Source organism: Mustela lutreola, chromosome 11 (assembly GCF_030435805.1).
Source record: "Mustela lutreola isolate mMusLut2 chromosome 11, mMusLut2.pri, whole genome shotgun sequence".
Lineage (NCBI taxonomy): Eukaryota > Metazoa > Chordata > Mammalia > Carnivora > Mustelidae > Mustela > Mustela lutreola.
Window position 1 is genome coordinate 2,343,455 of NC_081300.1, and position 20,122 is coordinate 2,363,576.

At 57.9% G+C, this 20,122-nt stretch overlaps 1 protein-coding gene across 3 annotated transcripts in view; it reads right to left on the reverse strand.

The window, feature by feature from the left end:
- ZNF236 (zinc finger protein 236) overlaps positions 1-20,122 on the reverse strand; it is a 102,788-nt gene that overhangs the window by 2,715 nt on the left and 79,951 nt on the right. For 2 of the 3 annotated variants that reach the window (XM_059140627.1, XM_059140629.1), the window contains exons 26-30: positions 13,539-13,726; positions 6,230-6,361; positions 4,074-4,271; positions 2,911-3,040; positions 564-740 (exon numbers count right to left, since the gene is read on the reverse strand). In XM_059140627.1, the coding sequence (XP_058996610.1) occupies positions 564-740; positions 2,911-3,040; positions 4,074-4,271; positions 6,230-6,361; positions 13,539-13,726 (825 nt within the window). Of the gene's footprint in view, positions 1-563; positions 741-2,910; positions 3,041-3,092; positions 3,437-4,073; positions 4,272-6,229; positions 6,362-13,538; positions 13,727-20,122 lie in introns of those variants that run through there. The other variant, XM_059140628.1, reaches the window with a different exon arrangement.

A 20,122-nucleotide genomic window follows, 5' to 3' on the forward strand; every position in this document is an offset into this window, starting at 1 on the left:
TCATGAATGGCAGCGGCACAACAGGCACAAGCTCCAAACAGGAAGAAAAGCAAGACGCGCTGGGAGGCAGACGTGAGAGCAGAGTCCGCGGGGCACACAGCGTCCGAGCCCTCCCCCGCCGCCCCGTCTCACTCACGGATCCCACTGTCCTGAACACCGTGCCAACGCCCGACAGAGAACCAGCCCGGGCCCACCACGCCGCAGCCCACACACCCCAGCCCCGCACCGCAGCCCATCCGTGCGTGACCCAGAGGAATGGCAGGGAGGTGCTCCGGGGCCTCGCAACCTGATGCGCCCCCTCGGGTGACACAGGCATTTGACTGGGCGCCCAGTGGACACACTTGCCCCGCACACCCGCTCCGAGGGTCTGCGTGCACCCGGACCCCCACCGTCTGCACCCAGAACCTCTACTAACTGCACCCGGACCCCACCCCCGCCAAGCGTGCCCAGACCCCCCGCCGCGTGCACCCTGACCCCCCCCCGCGCTGTGTGCACCCTGACCGCCGCCCACCCTGCAGGCTCAGAGCCCCAGGGGGCACCCGGGGGCCCGGCCGCCGCCTCACCCGCATAGCCGTGCGCCCGCTTCATGTGCAGCTTCATGTTGCTCTTCTGCGTGAAGCCCATGGCGCAGTAGTGGCACCGGTAGGGCCTCTCGCCCGTGTGCTTCTTCATGTGCACCTGCAGCGCGCTCTTCTGGTTGAAGGCCTTCTCGCACAGGCTGCAGCGGAACGGCCGCTCTCCTGGGGAAACACGGGCCGTCGGCGTCTCCCGCGGGCACGGCACGCGGCGGGACGCTCTGAGCAGGGACGCGGGTCCCCAGCCCTCCCTCCCCTCGGACAAGCGCACGGCTTCCAACAACTCTGCCCCCCGGCGAGGCGCGGGATGAAACGTCGTCAAAAGCTCCCCGACTCCAGAGCATCCGGACATAGAGCAGAGCACAAACGGTTTAAACAAAGTGTTCCGAACAGCGGGGGCGGCGAGCAGCAGCACAGGACCTACAGGACACTGCCACATCCACGTCCCGTGACGTGTGACTGATCCAGCGCTCTTTGAACGTCACTCTAACTGCTGCGACGTTAATACAGAAACAGAAGGTGGAAGAGACACCGGCACCGCGACTCCGGGAAAAAGCCCGGCCCCCGTGCCGCGCCGCTCCACACGCTGCCGCCCACTCCCGGGCCCCAGTCCCACCCTCGCGGTCCCTGCCTCCGCCCACACACTCATCGGATGCCAGCCCCCAGGGCCACAAGCCCTTCCCCTAGGCCTAGAAGGTTCTATCCCATCGGCACGGCTACCTTGCAGCCAGGTGTCTGTCCCCTTTCCCTGCATGGCCTCCCTGGACCCCGTGTTGGCATGAAGGCCCACGTGGTTGCTCCAGTCCCCGGGTGTCACCTTCTGTCACTCCAAGCCTGTCCCTCTCCCCCAGTGGCCAAGACACAGGAGGGCTTTCCATCCCGCTCCCCCTGCCAGCCAGAGACCTAAAGTGGCTCGAAGCCTTCTGGCCCTAATCCCCAGGACTGGGCATGGGAGGGGTCACATGCCCAAAGGATGAGGAGGTCACGGAGGTGGCTATGCCTCGAGTCAGGTGACCTGGGCTGAGTCACAGGGAGAGTGCCGTGGTGGGGGCCAGGCCCGCACCCTCAAAGCAGAGGGTTCTGCAGCCAGAGGCAGAAGGCAGCTGCAGGGACCTGAGGCCGCCCAGGGCTGTGGCTGGCGTGAAGGTGGCAGGCATACTGGGGGGTATGGGAGCTCCCGGCCCCAGAAGCAGGCCCCACAGCAACACACCATCAGCAGGTTTCTCCAAACCTTTGGAAGTACCTAGCTCGTGCTAGCAGGCCAACGGCGGTCCCTATCCCCTAAAACCGTCCTTTGGAGTAGATACATGAGAAGGGCAGTGGCGTCGTCTTTCACTCAATATTTGTTTTGCTGAACACCTGGTCGGTGCCGGTCTGTGCGGACCAGCAGGGTCACTGAGAAACCGGGGAAGGACCCTGATGAGAGCACCTGCCGCATATCCAAGGAGGCGTGGGGGCCAGACAGGGGCAGGAAGGGGCCCAGAGGCCTCCTGGAGAGGGGCGTCCAAGCTGACACCTGCAGGCCAATCAGAGATGACCCAGCCAAGGGAGTCAGGGGCTGGGCAGAGGGACAGCAGAGAGGACACTCAGGGAGCAGAGTCGGGACTCCAGACGGCAAGGTGAGTGTGGGACCCTGAGGCTTCCGGCAGCCAGGTGCCGCAGTCAGGGGTGCAGCAGCCGGCGGGACTGCTCCAGGACACCGGGATCCCACCTGCGGGAGCTCAGAGGGGGGCGAGAGGCGTCTGTCTGCCAGACACCCAGGGTTTCTGCCTGGCTCTGTGCAAACGCAGGGCTGCCCACCAGAGCAGGACGCAGGTCCTGCCGTCAGTCCCGAGAGGACAGGCCGCAGCAGACAGGGCCCTGGGACGGTGGTGTTTCCACGTGGGCCACGGGCCACAGGCACCTCGTGGGCTGGCAGAGGCGGAGGACGCAAGTGAGCTGTCAGGGCAACGGGCCAAGAGGCCAGGAGCCGGGAACCCGTGTCTCCGCGCTGGTCTGCCCTCGGGGACAGACCTGGGCAGGTGTAGGCGGTGACAGGAAGTCAGCAAAGACCGACTCTGGAGGAGCGACAATGGCGTGCCCTGCAGCAGCAGGAGCGGGAGCCCGGGGTGGGGGGACCCTCACGCGGGCAGGTCCCCAGAGGCCACGGCAGCCCTAGGGTGCTCTCTTTCCCATGGTCGCCAGGGAAACCACAGGGTTTTTACTGAGAAGTTAGCATGAAGAACGGACCACAAACGAGGGCAACAGACGCGGACCCGGCTTCACCAATTGCGCGTTCGCTGAGCCCCGTTTTCTCGCCGGCCTCCCGAACCCCGACCTGGAAGCCGGCGGTTACCTGTGTGGATGCGGCTGTGCCGCTCCAGCTGGCTTGGCTTGGCGAACGCCTTCTCACAGGTGTCACACTTGAACACTCGCGGCTTCTGGGAGCTCAGCGAAGGGCCGGCCTGGTGCGTCTGCGTGTGCTCCTGCCACAGACCACACACGGAGAGGAAACCTGAGGCCACGGCGGCTCTTGACAGACCTGCGACACGGCCGTGGGGACCCGTCGGAGCAGCAAGGACAACCTGAGGCCCGTCTGGGATGAGTGCCCTCGGGGATGCAGTGGGGGTCAGGGGTGGCCCCCCGGAAGGCCCAGGGTACAGGCTGTGCGGCTCCGCATGGCCTGTGCTCTTCCTTGTTGCCAATGACCTTGGTGGTGAGTGGGACGTGGTCTGCTATTTGGTAAGACGTTCCTCGCCTGAGAACTACGTGCAGCGCTTCTCATGGCCAGGCGAGGGCTACGGGACGGGTGAGGGAGGTCGAGGGCAGTTGCCAGAAAACACGGCAGAGGAAGAGACAAGGCACACGGATGCGCTGAGGGTCTGGAGAGCAGACGTCCGGGGTCACTGTGCAGCAGAAGGCGGGGATCCCTGACAGGCTAGCCAGTGGTCAGATGCGGCCACTTCTGGTAACAAGGAGTGCTGGCCAGCAGTCGCCGGAAGGGGTCCGCGGCCCACAACATGGCAGGCCACCTGAGTGCAGCCCTGGACATCAGGTCCCAGAGCCCTTCCTCCTCCTCTCCCCGACCGTGCGCACGTCCCAGAGTTCACCTAGCCCTTCTCCCGGCATGCAGACCCCATTCTCAAGGTGGACGCAGAGCCAGCTGCTGAGGGGTTCCCCGTTCCCCTGCCGAAAGACGTGTCAAGTGTGGGTCCCCCGCGAAGAGGGCAGTTCCTGCTTCCCCATGGCCCGGCCAGTAGGTGCTGGCGGACTCCTACTATCTCCCGCTCTCCTCGGTGAGACACGGCATCTCAGTGCCAGCCTAAGTCCTATCAGACCCGGACTGGGAACTGCGCACGAACACGTAACCAGCAGATCTGCTAACACTAAACTCCCACTGATCTTTTCCTCCCAAAGGGGGATACCTGTTAACTCTTTCCTTGCTGCAAACAAGACTCATGACACCCACCGACCCGAACCAACCGAGAGTCTCTAACCCGTGGGGACGGTGGCACATACCTTGAGGTGTGTGGCACGCTTGAAGGCCTTCCTGCACACGGGACACACGTGGATGCGCTCCCGGCCATGCGTCTCCCGGCTGTGGTGCAGCAGTGCGGCGGCCGAGGCGAAGCTGCGTCCACACTCCAGGCACGGGTGCGCCCGGCCCTCCTTCTCCGGCTGCCCGCCCTGCGCCAGGCCGGCCGACACGTCAGCTACCTGCAGTGGGTCAGAAACCCCGGAACTCACTCGGTGGCCAGAGTGAGCAAACACACGGACGACAAGACGATGGACACACACCAATGCCACACGCCCGGCCTTCAGCGCACCGTCAGGGGTGGCCAACGGATTAGACCAGCCACTCTGGCCCTCCGAGCAGCACGGAGCGAACAGAACGGCTCTCCATGTGTGTCACCTTCCAGGGCCGGCCGTGCTGGTGGCTGCCCCGTGCCGTGTCCTCACGGATACCCACACTGGGGACCGCACGCGGCGCTCAGAGCAGTGCCAGCATGTGGCGTGCACTCCATACGCGCTCTCGGGGACAGCAGGGACAGCTGACCCAGGTACAAAGGACACGGCCCCCAAATGCTCCTGCTAGGGCGAGAGCTCTCAGCAGCCTGCAGCGCGAGGAGCGCTTAGTGGGAGGTGAGTCCTCTCTCGCTCGTGTAGGGTGCCGCCTGAGACGGGGCTCAGAACCAGCCGGGTTCCCAAGTCACTTCAATGGGGCGCCACTAACACCCTGAAACCAAAAGGAGCAGGCGAGTGTCGCTCAGCTTTTATAAATAAGAGTTCAGGTTTGTGGATAAACACTTGTCCGTGACAATTTAGTGAAATAAAATCGTAAGTAATTATAAGGAAAATTGATGGGATCTGTCAACATTTTTATCTAGTTTATCAAGTACTTTTTCATAAAATCTAATACATAGAAATGGATAAAATTTAAAGACGACGACTTAACGACAAAAGATGTCTTCCAGGTGCGCTAAGGTCACTCTGTAAGGTCTACGCTAGGATAAGACAAACAACGGGAGGAAAACAAGAGTGAAACAAGAGACAAGAAGCGCGCGGACGTGGTCTCCTCACGCCGCGAAGGAGGCACCGTCCGTGACGCCTCTCAGGTGTGCGTGTGTCTAACCTGAGCGTCTGTGTGTGTGAAGCGAAAAAATGATGGAAACAGACTGTGTGTTCAGGTCAGTGCGAAAAGCCCATTTCTTGTGAGTCAGAGAACATCTGAACGGCCCCAAAGCAGAGGAGATGCGAGGGCTGCAAGCCACACGCCACCGCGCGTGCTGACCCAGCGGCAGCCAAGAGCCAGCGGCGCCCCGAGGACCCCCGTGCGCCTGCGGGCTTCCCCAAGGGCTGCGCTAGTGGACACGCGCCCAGCAGCGCACCCCAAGGCCGTTGGACCCTCCCAGTGTCACTGAGCCGCCACGGGGTGCCGGGCCCCCAGGCACACACTCACCTTCTGCCGGATGAGCCCCGGTTGGGGAAGCGCCCAGGCTGCCCGGCTCTACAGCCTTTACACAAAAGGGGGTCCCCGTGCACTGAAGACCATGACTGTCCTGAAACGCGTCTGCTCAAGCTGCACGGGACGGGACGCTGCCCAGACCCCGTGGCTACTCACTTCCTGCGCTTTCCCTCCCCTCGGAGGAGCAGTGAGGAGACAGTGGTCGTGGGACTCACCTGTATTCAGAACTGTCATCTCCCAAATGTCGTAGACCCTCAGAAGACACATTTTAAGGAAAAACTACTCAAATGACAAAGGGGCCACGTGCACACACGCATGTAGAGGGGAAAAACGCAACCAGACCCGAAGAGTCAGCAGAGGTTTTACCAGAAAACCCCTGGAAGGAACGGAGTGACCGCTGTGGTCTGCTGCCCAGGAGAGTTCACGCACGTAAAACCAGCCTCACGCACGGCTGTTTCTGCACCTTATTCTGCGGCACAAAACCCCGGCTCCAGCCAACCACACACGGAGGAATGAAGGAGTCGGCCCCCACCGTTCAACACAGGCTGTCCCCAGGCCCTGTGCGGTGCGGCCCCTGCTTGTCACCCCCGTTCGGCCTGAGAAGGCCCCCCAGGAGTGGCCCCCTGCCCTGAGCCCTCTGGGACCAGCCCTTCCCAATCTGTGTCCCTGACAACCCTCGACCGCGTGTGCACGCAGGTGTGTGACGTACCTGGTAGGCGATCTCCTCACACGCAGCGGCGGAGGGCTGTGGGGTGTGGCTCACGAGGATGACCTGCGGTGACCCTGCTCCCCCTTGGCCGGACAGCGAGGAGTCCGTGAGTAAGGCTGGGAACTGCTGGCCCTGGCAAGGACAGACTAGTTTAGAAGTTGTGACGTTATCAATCCCCGGGGTAACATACACGATGCCTTGTGGTGTGGCTCCTGGGGACCACACGGGGACACGTCCCCAGAAAAGCGCACCACGGCACCGGCACGGGACGCAGCACCCCACGCCCACGCGCATGCACCAGAGAAATGAAACCTGCGTGGCCTGGACAGCTCGCGCACAAATGCCCACAGCGGCCGCAGAAGGGAATCCGGCCCAACAGCCAGCAGCCGGGGAGCAGATGACCCAAACGAGGCACACTGTACAGTGAAAACCGAGGCAGCCCGAAGAAGGAGCGGCCCTGGCAGGCCCCTCTGCGCTGGGCTTCCACGAGGTGAGGCGCTCAGAGCAGGTGCGTCTACAGACACAGCGGTGACTGCCGGTTGTCGGGGGCACAGGGCATGGCTGCTAGCCGCTAATGGTGCCACGTTTCTTTTTGGGGTGATAAGATGTTCCAAAACTAGATGTGGTCGGGGTGCTCAACTCTGCAAGTACGCTGAAGACCATTACATTCCACACTTTAAATGCATGGGCGAGCGCTACGGTACATGCGGCGTGTCTCCACAAAGCTGCCAGGCGGAGAACGCTTACTTGTTTACAAAGGGACAACTTTGCCTTTTGTCCTAGTCCCACTCCAGTCTGACTGTGGCCCTGGGACAGAAAGAATGCAGGGAGGGGTGGCACGGGGCACGTACAGAGGGGCATCTGGCCCGACCCCGGGCCCCAAACGGGAAGCCACACAAATCCGTTCACCTGCCAAATCAGCAGCGACTCTCGGACACGCACGTGGAACACCAGGGTCCGAGGACCAGCGTGAACATGCAGACAGAGGGGCACCGAGTCAGGAAGGGCACTCGGCCACAGGGGAGGGGCGTCCTCACATCTCGCGGGCAAGCCCGGCTCCCGCAGGACAGAAAAGGCTGGCGCAGGCGCGGACAGTCAGAAACGGACAAGAAGGCATCGAAGGGTGGTAGGGCCACTTCTCCCGGGAAAGACCCTTCCCCCGGCGTACGGGGACACAGAGCCAAGGGTAGAGCATCGAGCAGAGGGTAGATTTACAAGGAGAGCCTCGTGGATTCTAGAGGAAAAGAGCTTCTTAAATTGATATGGATTCTCTGGTTTCCACATGCACCTTTAGGAAAAGTGAAATGACATTTTGGATATCTCCCTTTATCTAGTGTTTTACACGAACGTGGCATATTTTGGCAAGTACCACTAAAGCCCCCTGACGTGGGAGGTCGGCCGAGCACCGCTGCGTTCCAGCACCCGTCCCTTCGGACTGCTGTCCTCGCCGGCCGCCCGCTCTGCCAACTCTTACCAGAACACCCAACTTTGGAGAATGGCGTCAGTCAAAATTAATAAATTCACATTTCCTAATTCTACAAATCAAGACAAATACTCCTGCTAGCCAGAAACTCCAATACACGTAAGAACCACTGTTGGCTCAATAAAGTCCTCTCTTCTCAGAAGGAGCGCCAAGGTCTGTGAGGCGCTGCACTTCCACAGACCTATCGAGGGGAAACGAGTGAGAACTAGACTAGCCACGCCGGGGCAGCGCGTGGGACGGAAGGTTCTGGGTCCTGACTGTGACGACGACCACCCCTGGCCGCGATACCCTACTGACAGTTCTGCACGACGCCACAACCTGGGGAAGCTGGGTAAAGGTACATGAGATCTGTCCGTTTCGTTTCTGAAAACGGACTATGAAGGAACAACTAACTGAAAATAAAAAGCTTAATTTAAAAACTCCTAATACGAAGTAACTTACTAGTTTATCACTGGTGTTTCAATTGCTAATATTAAGTACTCCTGACGCAAACGCCTGACTTAAAATTTGGGTGTTGAGTAAAATACATGCTCGACCATCAGCCGCACCCAAGGAAACGGCGACTGAATGTGCTGAAATGATGCCTTCCCCAGGCCCTCCTTCTCCGGCTTGTGGGCTCACTGGCCGTGGATCTATGTCTCGGCTGTATTGGGGTTTACACGGAGGTGGAAGTTACAGGACTTCTGGCGGAGGGGGTCAGGACCCGGAGCCGGCACGAGCAGACCGCGGTGCACCCACCGCTGCTGACTCAGCCTCGCAGCGCGAACCTGGAGATCCTGATGCACAACCATGTTGGGAAAAGCTGCTCAAACTTCACCCAGGCTTGCCGCCCTGACAGGCGAGAGTCGGCGTGACAGCCGACCTGCCTCCCTGCCCCGTCCCTGGAAGGCAGCCTCATTCCGCGTCTCCCTGTTCTGTCATCTGGCCAGGGACGTGCTCTCGGCAGCCCATCACCCCCGGCACAGCCGCGCAGAACTCCAGCGACACGGCGCTCAGCGAGAGGGTCCAGGAGCGCCCGCGGCACTGACAGGAAGGAAGTGGGAAGCCCTTGGCAGCCCGGCCTGGGCCCCTCCCGTCCCTGGAGCACACGACTGCCCGTGCAGAGCCTCTGCATTGTCACGCCTGCCAACTCCCCGTGCGGCCCAGGTCACATTCGGACGTCTTGGAACACCTTCGTGACTAAACGGGGTTTAAATGCTTTGTGCGAGGTCCATTATCTGGGCACTCATACACCCAGATAATGGTGTTACTGCTTATACAGTAAAAAACAAACAGAAAACCCACCAAACCTACACGAATTCATATAAAACAGAACACACTTCAAGCAGGAACCATGTACTCACTTTTGTTTTCAGAACAAGAACTGAAAAACCACTTTGCTTTCTTGAATAGTTGTTTTTAAGATTTTACTTATGTATTTGGGGGCACCTGAGTGGCTCTATGGATTAAGCCTCTGCCTTTGGCTCAGGTCACGATCTCAGGGTCCTGGGATCGAGTCCCGCATCGGGCTCTCTGCTCAGCAGGGAGCCTGCTTCCTCCTCTTTCTCTGCCTGTGTCTCTGCCTACTTGTGATCTCTCTGTCAAATAAATAAATAATACTTTAAAAAAAAGATTTTACTTATTTATTTGATAGAGTGTGACAGAGCACGAGCAGGGAGAACAGCAGAGGCAGAGGGAGACGCAGGCTTCCTGCTGAGCAGGGAGCCTGACGGGGGCTCAATGCCAGGACCCCGGCATCATGACCTCCACTAAAGGCAGACGCTCACCGACTGGTCCGCCCAGGGCCCCTCGAATAGACTTTTAAGTGATGCACGCATTTCCTTGTGAAACTGTCCGATTTAGCGGCCTGATTCCCACACCTACCACCAACAGTTCAAAATTTGGGAAAAAAAACTCATGTTAAATTCATAGTTGAAGAAGAAATCCTTACGACTCACCCATTTTTCTTTCCATAACTCCCCTAGTAAAGCAAGTACAAAGTTCCTGTTCGACGCAGGCACCCGTCCATCGCGGAATTTCATCTTCCACTTCAGCAGGTTATATTTCTACGTAAACTAGCGCATCAAAGGATCACTTACCCCACATACTACTCTGCTCTACTCGGGCTCTTTGCAAGTCTAAAATGACGACTACTTGCGGACACACAGAAATGTTTTCCTTCCAAACACTGTGCAGTCACAGACCCGACCACGGCCCTTGGGTGTAAGCCACAGCCACGGCCACGGCCACGGGCGTGACCACCGAGACCACACCCCTTTGTGCTCTTACACCACCTTCTCCTGCGGACTTTGTAAGGAAACAAAAACACAGAAAATGGTACATGACAGGGGGCCTGCGGGGCTCCGTCAGTGAAGCATCAGTCTGCGGCGCGGGTCGCGGTCCGCAGTCCTGGGATGGAGCCCCACGCCGGGCTCCCTGCTCAAGCGGAACCTGCTTCTCCCTCTCCCCCCTGCTCCGTGTGCTTTTGCTCTCTCTCTCCAATAAATAAATAAAATCTTAAAAAAGAAAAAAGGAAAAATGCTACACAATCAACGTATGCTATTTTCACATCTTTTTAACATTTATAATCCACGGGCTCACACTCCTGGGTCCCTTCAGGGGCTTTTGGGAAGCACTGGATGTCCGAGCGCGGAGTGAGTTTCTGCACGGACATAGGGGCTCGCCGGCTGCCTTTGCCCGTGGCCCCCTCTGGCTGCTCTCACGTCACCCCCTCGTGGAGTGCAGGGGGCACATGTTGTGAACCGCGTGAAGGGATTAATTATTAAACCCTTCCGTATTTGGGCCTCTTGGTGACTGACTCTCGCCTGTACTGAATAATTACTTATAGAATGGTTAATTTCTCAGAAGCACCTTTGATTCGAGCTCAAATTTTCATGGTCATAAACAATTCTTATAATTTACATATATATAAGCATTTCCATATATGTTGATTAACCTTCCGACAATAAGATGATGGGTTTTATTTGTGTAATAGTTCACTGTACTTAGGAAAATTGCACTCATAGGTTTGACCTGGCTTTTTCAAATTTTCAGAGTATTAGATCATTGTGAGCCCCATTAAAGTCTGGTAGCTAACAGAAAAGATTCCAATGAAACTACAGGATTCCTAGTGGTGATTTTAATACTATTGTAATACCAAGTATGGTAATGAATCAATTTGGGTTTAAATTTTTGACTTGGTAATTTTGGGAGAGTAAGCCAGAGACTACAGGTAAGGGAGGTAAGCCACAGGCACACAGGAGGGAACTGCCGTCTGACCCGGCCACGCTCAGTGCCGCCCCTCCCGCGGCTCTCGAGCCCGGCCAGCCTGGACATCTGCACTGGGGCCGAAGACCGAGAGGACCACAGACGCAGTAGACTCCCTGCCGTGGCGTGGCGTGGTCTGCCGTGGCCTGCCATGGCCCTGGCCCACAGATTGGGGGAAGGGGTCTGCTATCTGTGCTGGGTGTGACCCTGGAGGCAGGAACGGGGTGGTGAGCGGACAGCAGAGACTCTTTCTGGCCACGTGAAGAAACGTGGACTTGGTGCTGAAGGCAGCAGGGACCACGGAAGGATTTTCAGCACAAGAGCAGCACATGCACACGTCCCTTTTGGAAACCTGCAAGCAGAATCACCAGGGGGCTGGCTGATGGGGCCACGGTGGGACCAGGAGCCGCGCCTGCCACTGCATTCACCCTGCACACGGGCCTTCCTCACTGCGCTGACACTGTCACGGCGACACTTGATTCCAACATCCTCTGAGAACCCCCTCAGGGCAGCAGCGTTCTCCTCGGCCCCAATCCCTGCACCTGCTTGGGGGGCATCCATGAGCCAGCGCGGGGGCAGGACCAGGGGCCCAGCAGCTACCCTGTGCTGAGGACAGACACCCCCGCCAACATCTACTGACTTTAAAAACGGAACCTGGCAAATACGGAGAACTCCGGCTTGAGCCTGCACTGCTGCTGCAACGATCATTAATTCTCAAAGTGATATGATTTAGCAAACAGAAAACAAACCCATAATCATAGAAATAAATGCCTCTCTGGCTTTTTCTGATCAAACCTTAACCCCCCCCGCACCTCTGCAAAAATTATTCAAAGGCTTTAAATTTCACTAAAATTTGTATCATAAAGAATTTTTACGTTATGACTACTTCTTACTAAGTTACAAATGTCCAGTGAGAAGCCATCGGAGCCTGAAAGCGGACGGACACGGGCCACAGGACAGCTACCCCCCCGCACAGATGCCTGCACCCTGCCCGTGCCAGTCAGCGGTGAGGTGGCCCCAGGGCTGGGCTACAAGCTTATGTCTACAGTCGTCACCACGAGAGTCCCAGGTGGTTCGTAAGGACACAGCACCCACCACACCCCGATCAGGCTCCCTGCCTCCTGCGTCCAGAAGGAAAACACACCACTGACATCAGGATGGCTTCTCCGGTTCCACCTGTCACTGGACAAGGTGACACTAATTTTCATAACCCAGCAGGGTGAGGACGACCCAACAAACGGTGTTAGTAATGCAGGACGGAAAGCAGACGGGAAACCGTGTGAAGAGCTCCGTGAGATCCTTCCTTCAGCGGCAGACGAGCGCAGGGAGGACACCGCAGCAGGCCCCGGCCTCCGGCACCCCTGCAGCCCGCCTCGTGCTCCCACAGGATCTGACTCCCGCCAGGGGCCCTGGGGGGCTTCCACCAACAGCACCGGACAGCTGAGCAGTGGTACAAACCGCCGAGGACTGGCTCCGCATGGACTGGGCGGGCAAACGTGCCTCTCACAAGCGGCAGAACCAAACCCAGAGTCCAAACAGTCCCGTGCGGCTGGGTGTGACGGGCCAAGGTCTCCCACCCGGGACCACACAGTCTTCAGTCCTCGTCGGGGGCGGCAAGCCCAAGTGCACACAAGCAAACCCCGCCCCGACCCCGGCACACCCCGCCGGGCTTGCAGAGGGACAGGTGTGTAAAACGGGGGCAAGCGGCAGGGCCTGTATCCGTCTTCATTATAATCTATCACGGTTCTTCAACCAGACTCTGAAAGGCGTCTGGTGTCTCAGCTCACCAGCTCACCAGCTCAGTGAAGTATCCACCACGCGCAGCCTTCGACCCTGCACGTCGCAGGCAGTGGCCTGAGACCGTAAGTCACCGCGAGTGTGGGAATTCCGACGCTACTTAGCCAAACCCCGAGCTCTCAAAACAGCCCTCAACAAACTCATGAAACTGAATGCGGCGCCGCCACTAGAAAACACGGCCACTGCTGGCCACGGAGGTGGGGCCCCTGGGGTCGGGCGGTGACCACGGAGGTGGGGGCCCCGAGGGGCTCGGGCAGTGATGCATCCGGCTCTTGACTTCGGCTCAGGTCAGGGTTGTAGGGTCACCGCTAGGGCCCCACACGCCCCCTCCTGCTTCTCCCTGAACTACCCCGTTCGTGTGCTGGCCGTGTGTCTCTCTAAAAAAAATTAATAGAAATCTTAAAAAGTAAGAAGAATTAAAATATCACTGACGGGGAAGACAGTCACAGTGTAAGAGGGAAGTTCCCGGCACCTGACACGCACGAGCTCACTCCCAGAGAAACGTTCCCACGCGTGTCACGTGTCTGCATGTAAAGGTTCGCAAGGACAGAGAGACACTAAAAGGTCCGTCGTGGGTCCATCTGGGAAGGGAATTTTAAAGACAGTCTCTCCTGTTTTCTCTGTTTTATCTTCCTGTTCTCTCGTCTCTGCATCCAACACAGTCATTGTATTTTAGTCAGAAGAAAAACCACTTCAATTCGGGAAACAATGTTCAGCATGTCCAGTTGGGAAATTAGAAACTAAGATGCCACGGCCCCCCACAAAGGGCAGGGCAGCCCCTACCTGAGACGCAATGTTGAGCGTGACCGTGTCCAGCCCTCCGGAGAGCAGGCCCTGCGTGTCGGCCAGGGTCAGCGTGACGCTGGCGTCTCCTCCCACTCCTGACGACGCCATGACCAGGTTCTGAGCAGACATGGCCGATGGAGACATGGGTGTCGTCGAAGGAAGGCTCCCAGGGGTGGTGTTCAGCTCTACAAAAGAGGAGCGAGCACGTCAGTGGCGCAGCTGGCCAGTCCGACCGCCGCGGGAGTGAGGACTCCTCTGTCAGAAGCCGCGTCACATGACCTGAGCTTCTGAAGCGACACCGAGGCAGTCCGAGAATCTCTCACTGCAATTTTATGGCCAGACGTCTCCAGTTTCTAAGTATCTTTATGCGTAGATACACTCTGCTTAAGTAGAACATCAAGGACAACACAGAAAAGAGCAAACATACGACCCTCCAGTCCGAGTCCCTGCTGCTAAGGCAGAAGGAAACGGCCAAGGACTTCTGGGACACCGTCCCCGCCTCGGCCCGGGGAGGAGCCCGAAGAGAGGAGCACCTGGGACCCACCGAGCATCGATCGGCCGCGCGGCTTCCGGCGCGACCACACCCGCGGAGCCCCCTTCACCCTCCCGTGCGTGGGCTTGGGCTGAGACACGCCGCGTGTACCCCTTTAAATGACAGCTCGCCCCGCACGACGTCTTACTTTCCGTTGAGAAGACAAGATTGTTTAATTTCCCCTCGTGGCCAGCGATGAGAGAAAGGACGGCACCCGGGACAGACTCAGGCAAAGAACAGAAACTCGCGCACGCGGCTGGCCGATGGGGCGGCCTGAGCCCGCGACTCTCGAGGCCTTGGCGGGCACCCACGGAAAACGAGTTCGGGAGTTCTCACTGGTCAGCATGACACACGTGCACACGCATGTTCACACGCACGCATGCGCACTTCTCACCAGCGGCCCTGCCTTCCTCTACCGCACGTGACCTGCAGCTCCCACGGCGCCAGCCCGCGGGCCGGGGCCACAGACACCGAGGCAGTGACTAAGGAAAGGTGGAAAGAGTCTCCTAATCGGGTTCACAAACAGAACAGAAGAGACGCCTGGGCTGCTCTGTGGGCCGCGGGTCGCGCCGGTGCCGCGCGGTCAGGGTCCCGCGGGGAGCCAGGTTACTCACTCGTAACGGGAGTCCTGCAAACACGAGGCCTCCACAGATCCACGCTCTGGGGGTCCCACACTGTGCCGCACACACCTGGAACCTTCCAAAGCGGTACAACCATTAGGAGGCTGAGTCTGCCCTGCAGCGGCCCTCGGGGCTCCGGACGCGGGCTCATCAGAGCCCCCCGAGCACCTGCACGGCGCGGACCCCGGGGACGCGCCCGGGGCCGGAGTGTGGGTTTGCGGAGGTGCGTGTTCTAAGCTCCGCGGCTACCAGCGGAGGCTCGGCGGCGGCTCGGCGGCAGCTCAGCGGCGGGCTCTCCCTGCGGTCCGGCACGCGCCCACGGCGGCGACGCCACATCGGAGAGGGAAAAGCAGACCCGAGAAGGCCGTGGCGGCCGGCGACCCGAACTGGGGTTCACCGCTAGGGCGAAGCCTGGGATTGGGCCGTCCGAGCGCCTGGTCGAGGGAAGCACGTGGTGAAAGGCTTGCCGGAAGAGTCGCCACAAAGAGCGAAGCCCAACGCGAACGGGGCTCGCGGTGACTCACACGGCCGAGACCCCGCACCTCACCCGAGCCCCCGAAACACAGGAAAGTCTGCTCTCCGCTGCCAGCAGCAGCCTCGGACCCTGATGGTCGTCCACGCGCGGCGGCGGGGGTGGGGAGGGCTTCAGGACTGTGCGGCTCAGGAAACCCGAAGAGAAGTCAGAAGCCTGCGTGTCGCTGAGTGGAAGTGAGTCCGGACACGGAGGTCCGTGGGGACACGAGCCTCAGCCAGTGCCGGGGTTCGCAGCTGTACGCCAACACTGTGTGAGTGAGTGCTCGGCTCGGTTCTGCAATCAAGACATTTTCCACCAGGATGGTGTCAGTTCACGCAGAACTTCTATCCCCAAATGGTCCCAAAACAGGTGATACGAGCAGGAAAAAATAAACTATTCTTGAGCACGCAATGGAGTAACTGACCCAAAGCTATAATTACATTTCTTCAATATATAGCTCTTAATTATATAGAAAAAGATTTATTGAAAGCTCTATAAACCAGTTTTCATTCTAAGTAAATCCTCTCGGCCTGGAACCTGGTGTGATCGGGGCACAGACTGCAGACTCTCAGCTCCGGGCCTCATCCAGCCGCTCTGAGAGCACGAGGCTTCCAGGGCGCGTCACAGAAATCGAGGTCTCCCTGCGTTCACGGTTCTCCCTCAGACAAAGTCATCTCCAGACGATCAGTAAATCCCTCACAATCATCAAACCCAACACCATCTTAAATCTTTGTTGGGACACGTTTTTGCAGCTTCTGAGGAAATCTTAGTGATGATTTTGGAAAGTGTCCTAAGTAGTTTAAAGGATGTGAGATCAGTTTCTTCTTGAGATAAAAATGTGGTAAGAAAGGCGTGTGTGTTTGCTGTGGGGACAGGAGACACCTCGTCTGGCCCTTCATCCCCAAGGAGAAAGTGAGGAGAAGGTCCTCCTGAATTAGAAGATGTGCCGACAAGTGGGGAATGTTGACTTCTGAGTTGCTGGGAAGTAACTAACTGATCATACTTAAGTCTAGAAGAAACAAAGGCTAAAATAAGCTTACAAAGGAAGGAAAAAGGAATTGTGGCTTTTCTTCACTGAGAGCCTAACTCAACTTATTCATCACAAGTGAATTAATAGTGGACAAAAGTAAGAACAAAAAGATAATATCCACTTGAGATAAATTCCTTAAAAACCTGTGCTAAACATCTAGCCTCTGTTGGTAATGCCGTCTGCCTCTGGAAGGGCACGCACACCGAGTGTGACCACGTCCTTGGAAACCACGTGTGTCCCATCCTGTTGTGGATGTGGAGGGCCAGAGCTGTCCCAGAAGCACAGAGCCTCGACCACATCTCGTGCCCGGAAAGAAGTCCCGAGGACACCAGCCACGGGCACCTTCGCTTGGCTCTAATCTAGCTTTCCCACACCAAGAGCTACTGCTCAACTGTCTCCCTTAGAAGACAAATGTCTGGGGGCACCTGGGTGGCTCAGTGGGTTAAGCCTCTGCCTTCAGCTCAGGTCATGATCTCAGGGTCCTGGGATCGAGTCCCGCATCAGGCTCTCTGCTCAGCGGGGAGCCTGCTTCCTCCTCTCTCTCTGCCTGCCTCTCTGCCTGCTTGTGATCTCTCTCTGTCAAATAAATAAATAAATAAATAATCTTTAAAAAAAAAAAAAAAAAGACATGTCTAATCACAAAGTCGTTTCAGTTTCAATTCCCACATGCTGCGGCTGCAGCCTGGCCTGGAAGGGACTCTGACGCTCAGGAAAACATCGCCCTGCTAAGCTGCGATCCCTTGACCAACGTTCCACCCACGGGGTCAGCTCTGGTATGGAAACCAGTACCCGTGGAACGTGCAAGCCTCTAAAATCATGCGCCCACCATCACGGAGCCCGAGTTCAACGTATGAAGACTCTGTCCCCATAGCCAGGTTTAGTCAGGGACAAAGGTTCTGGGGACAGAATACAACAGGCCTGCATCATAGAAAATGAACCCTCCATTTATACCAGCCCTTATCACATCATTGAACATTTTAAATTACGAGCTCAAATTTATTTCATGGAATTCCTTGGAAAAACACTTTAAATAAAGCAGCAGATCAAGCTGAAGGAAAGAAGTGTCTTCTGCTGGCTCAGAGACAGTGGGCCTGAAGAAGAGACAATTCGATCAGGAGAAGAGGGGCATGTTTGTGGTGTTTGCAGAAATGTCAGCATGTGGTCCACAGCGGCCTTTGGGCTGCTGCTTGGAGCTCCCACCGTGCGGAGACCCCACCCCCAACTACGAGGGGAGACTCCATCTCTACATGTGGCGGCGACGCACGAGGTCCCACACCCCATGTCCAGCTGCCCAGACGACGGCAGAGCCCTCGGAGCACACGCGCTCTGCACGTGGTCAGAGCACCTCCTGCTCTGAGCGATGTCGGCTGTCGCACCAGCAAACGTCCAGGACCACCGCAGTAACAGAAGAAAACCACTCCATGTAAGCTGAAACACCTGAAACTCCACTGTCTTCCCAACCATTTGCCAAGGGATCCTGAAAGAGGTCAAGCTGAGCTCCCAGAAGACGCGGGATTCCAGCACTGCCGGCCGGTACGCTTTCCAGGGAAGTGGACCAGGACAGCTGGACAGAGCCCACGACCACCACCCACGCTGGCCACGAATCACCGAATCACAGAGATCACAGATGCAACGGAAACATCACAGGCCAGAAATGCAGGCCGGCTCTGCCAACACAGGATTCTGACCAAGTCCTTAACCACGCAGGCGCCGCGCACATCAGTAGACGGAAGGGCGGACAGGCAGCTCCTCCACATGCCAGGTGGCCCGTGCCCTCCTTGGACACGCCCGCCCATCTCAGCCCACGGGCCTCTGCTCGGCACGGCACCGCCACTTGGGACATTCGCCCCCTCCTACAGCAGCCGTCCCCAGCAGGCCGGTGCTCTGTGACCTACAACCTGCTGTCCTCTATCGGCCATTTCCATGACATTTCACCACGCTTTACACACTCTTCAGTAAGGTCCCTGCTCCTTCAGTTTCTAGGGTCCAAAATGTGAAGGGACCGTGTCTGTCCTGCTCAGCGTCACACCCACAGACGGACAATTCTTACCTCAGAACACACTTACAGTCTTTTGCTGAAGAAACGAATTATGGCTTAAGAAAGCATTACAAATAAGTGTAGGATAAAAAGGTTTTCCTGTAGCTACAACTGGATCTAAAAATGAAATTTTTCTCAAAAAATGCCAGAGCTGGAAGATAAGAGGGCTAAGAAACGAATAAAATCTCTATAAGATAAAGAGAAGGAGACAGGCCTGTCATTGTAACCACTGATGAGTCCCTGTGAATCTGTGACTTACTATTCCGGAGATCCTATGCTTTTATTTGTCAAAGTCTAACTTCAAAACCTCAGAAAGATGCCTTCTGAACTCGTCCTGGGGGCTGGCGCCAGGCAGTTCTCGCCGCGGGGCACAGGGCCACGAGCGCGGCAGGTCCCCACGCAGGTGGCGAGAGGCAGCGTGGACCCCAAATGCCCTCGCGCGTCACCACACGGTGCCTCGTCCCCTCATCAGCGGGACTCGCTGGTGGACAGCTCTAGAGAAATCTGTGTCCCGGACCGAGAGACGAGCGCACATCCCTGGCAGTGGAACGCGGCGACAGCAGTCGGGAGAGCCGCCGGGCCCATCCCTAGTACTGTCGCCGGCTGCCCACCTCAGCAGCTCGGTGTGGTGCCCTGTGCGCGCAGCTGGCCTCTGCCTTGGGCTGGGGGGCCCCTGCAGATGGGTCGCCGGAGGCCAAGCACCCAGCCCTGTGCTCCTCCTTCACTGCTTCCGTCAGCGCTGGGCTGAATAAGACCCCAACCTGGACGGAACCGACACTGAGATATCGCAGAGGAATCCGTTAACCCACGTCCTGGCAAGTGGGTGAAACACACAGGGACATCCTGCAGAACACCAGCTGCTTCATTCACAGTCCTACCTACAGGCGAGAGCGAGACGATATGAAACCGTTCCCCAAGATGACAGGGTCTGTGCTCGCCCCCTAAGCTGTAACGCACTCCGAGGGGCCCCCTGGGAGTTCTACGTTAACGCGAGAGTCAGGATCTTCAAATTACTTACTTTGTTGACCAGAACATACACGGAGTTGAAAATACTTGCACAAGCGGGAGATAGCCTGTGTGGCAAACGTGTGGTGACGCGGACCGAAGGGAGGTCATGAAATGATACCAGAAGCCCCCTAACCTCCCACCGCGGGGGCTCGGGGAGGCAGCAGTGCTGCGGCTCCTGGGGGAGGGTTCCCTGCACCACGGCTCTCGGGGCTCCCGCAGCCCGAGTGCCCCACACTGGGACCGGCCAAGGGCGCGTGCCCAGGAGAGCCGAAGGCCTGCTGACGCGTCTGGGAAACCCACGCCTGGTGCTCCGGGAAGATGGACACAAACCAGTTACTTTAAAAAAAACCTGCCGTCAAGTTAGGCAGAAGCGAGATGACTCTGCAAGAGTGGAGGGAAACGTGCCTGCGGACGAGGGGCGCCGCACTCGGCTGTGCCACCCGCGGCGTCCTCAGCCCGCCCTGCAGAAGCGGAAGCAAGAAGAAGCAGGGCCTGGGCCTGGGCGAGCTGCAGGACAGGCGACTCTGACCGGCAGCGGAGCGTCTCCCGGAGGCCTGGCTGCAGGGTCAGAGGATGTGGGCATCGCTTTTCTGAGTCTCTGCGGAAAACTGCCTGAGACACCAGAGAAGAGGGCTTTGGTGCAAACAGAGGAGCCTGAGCCCTAGTCGTGCCATTTACCCGAGGTTCAACTTCTTTCTCATATAACCTCTGAACTGCTGAAAGCCACAGGGCTCGGCGGAAGCGATAACCCCTTCGTGGCACGGACAAGCCCGTGTGAGTGCGCACGCCAGCGGAGAAGAGAACCTCTTCCAAAGTCACTAAAAATCCTACCTAGACGC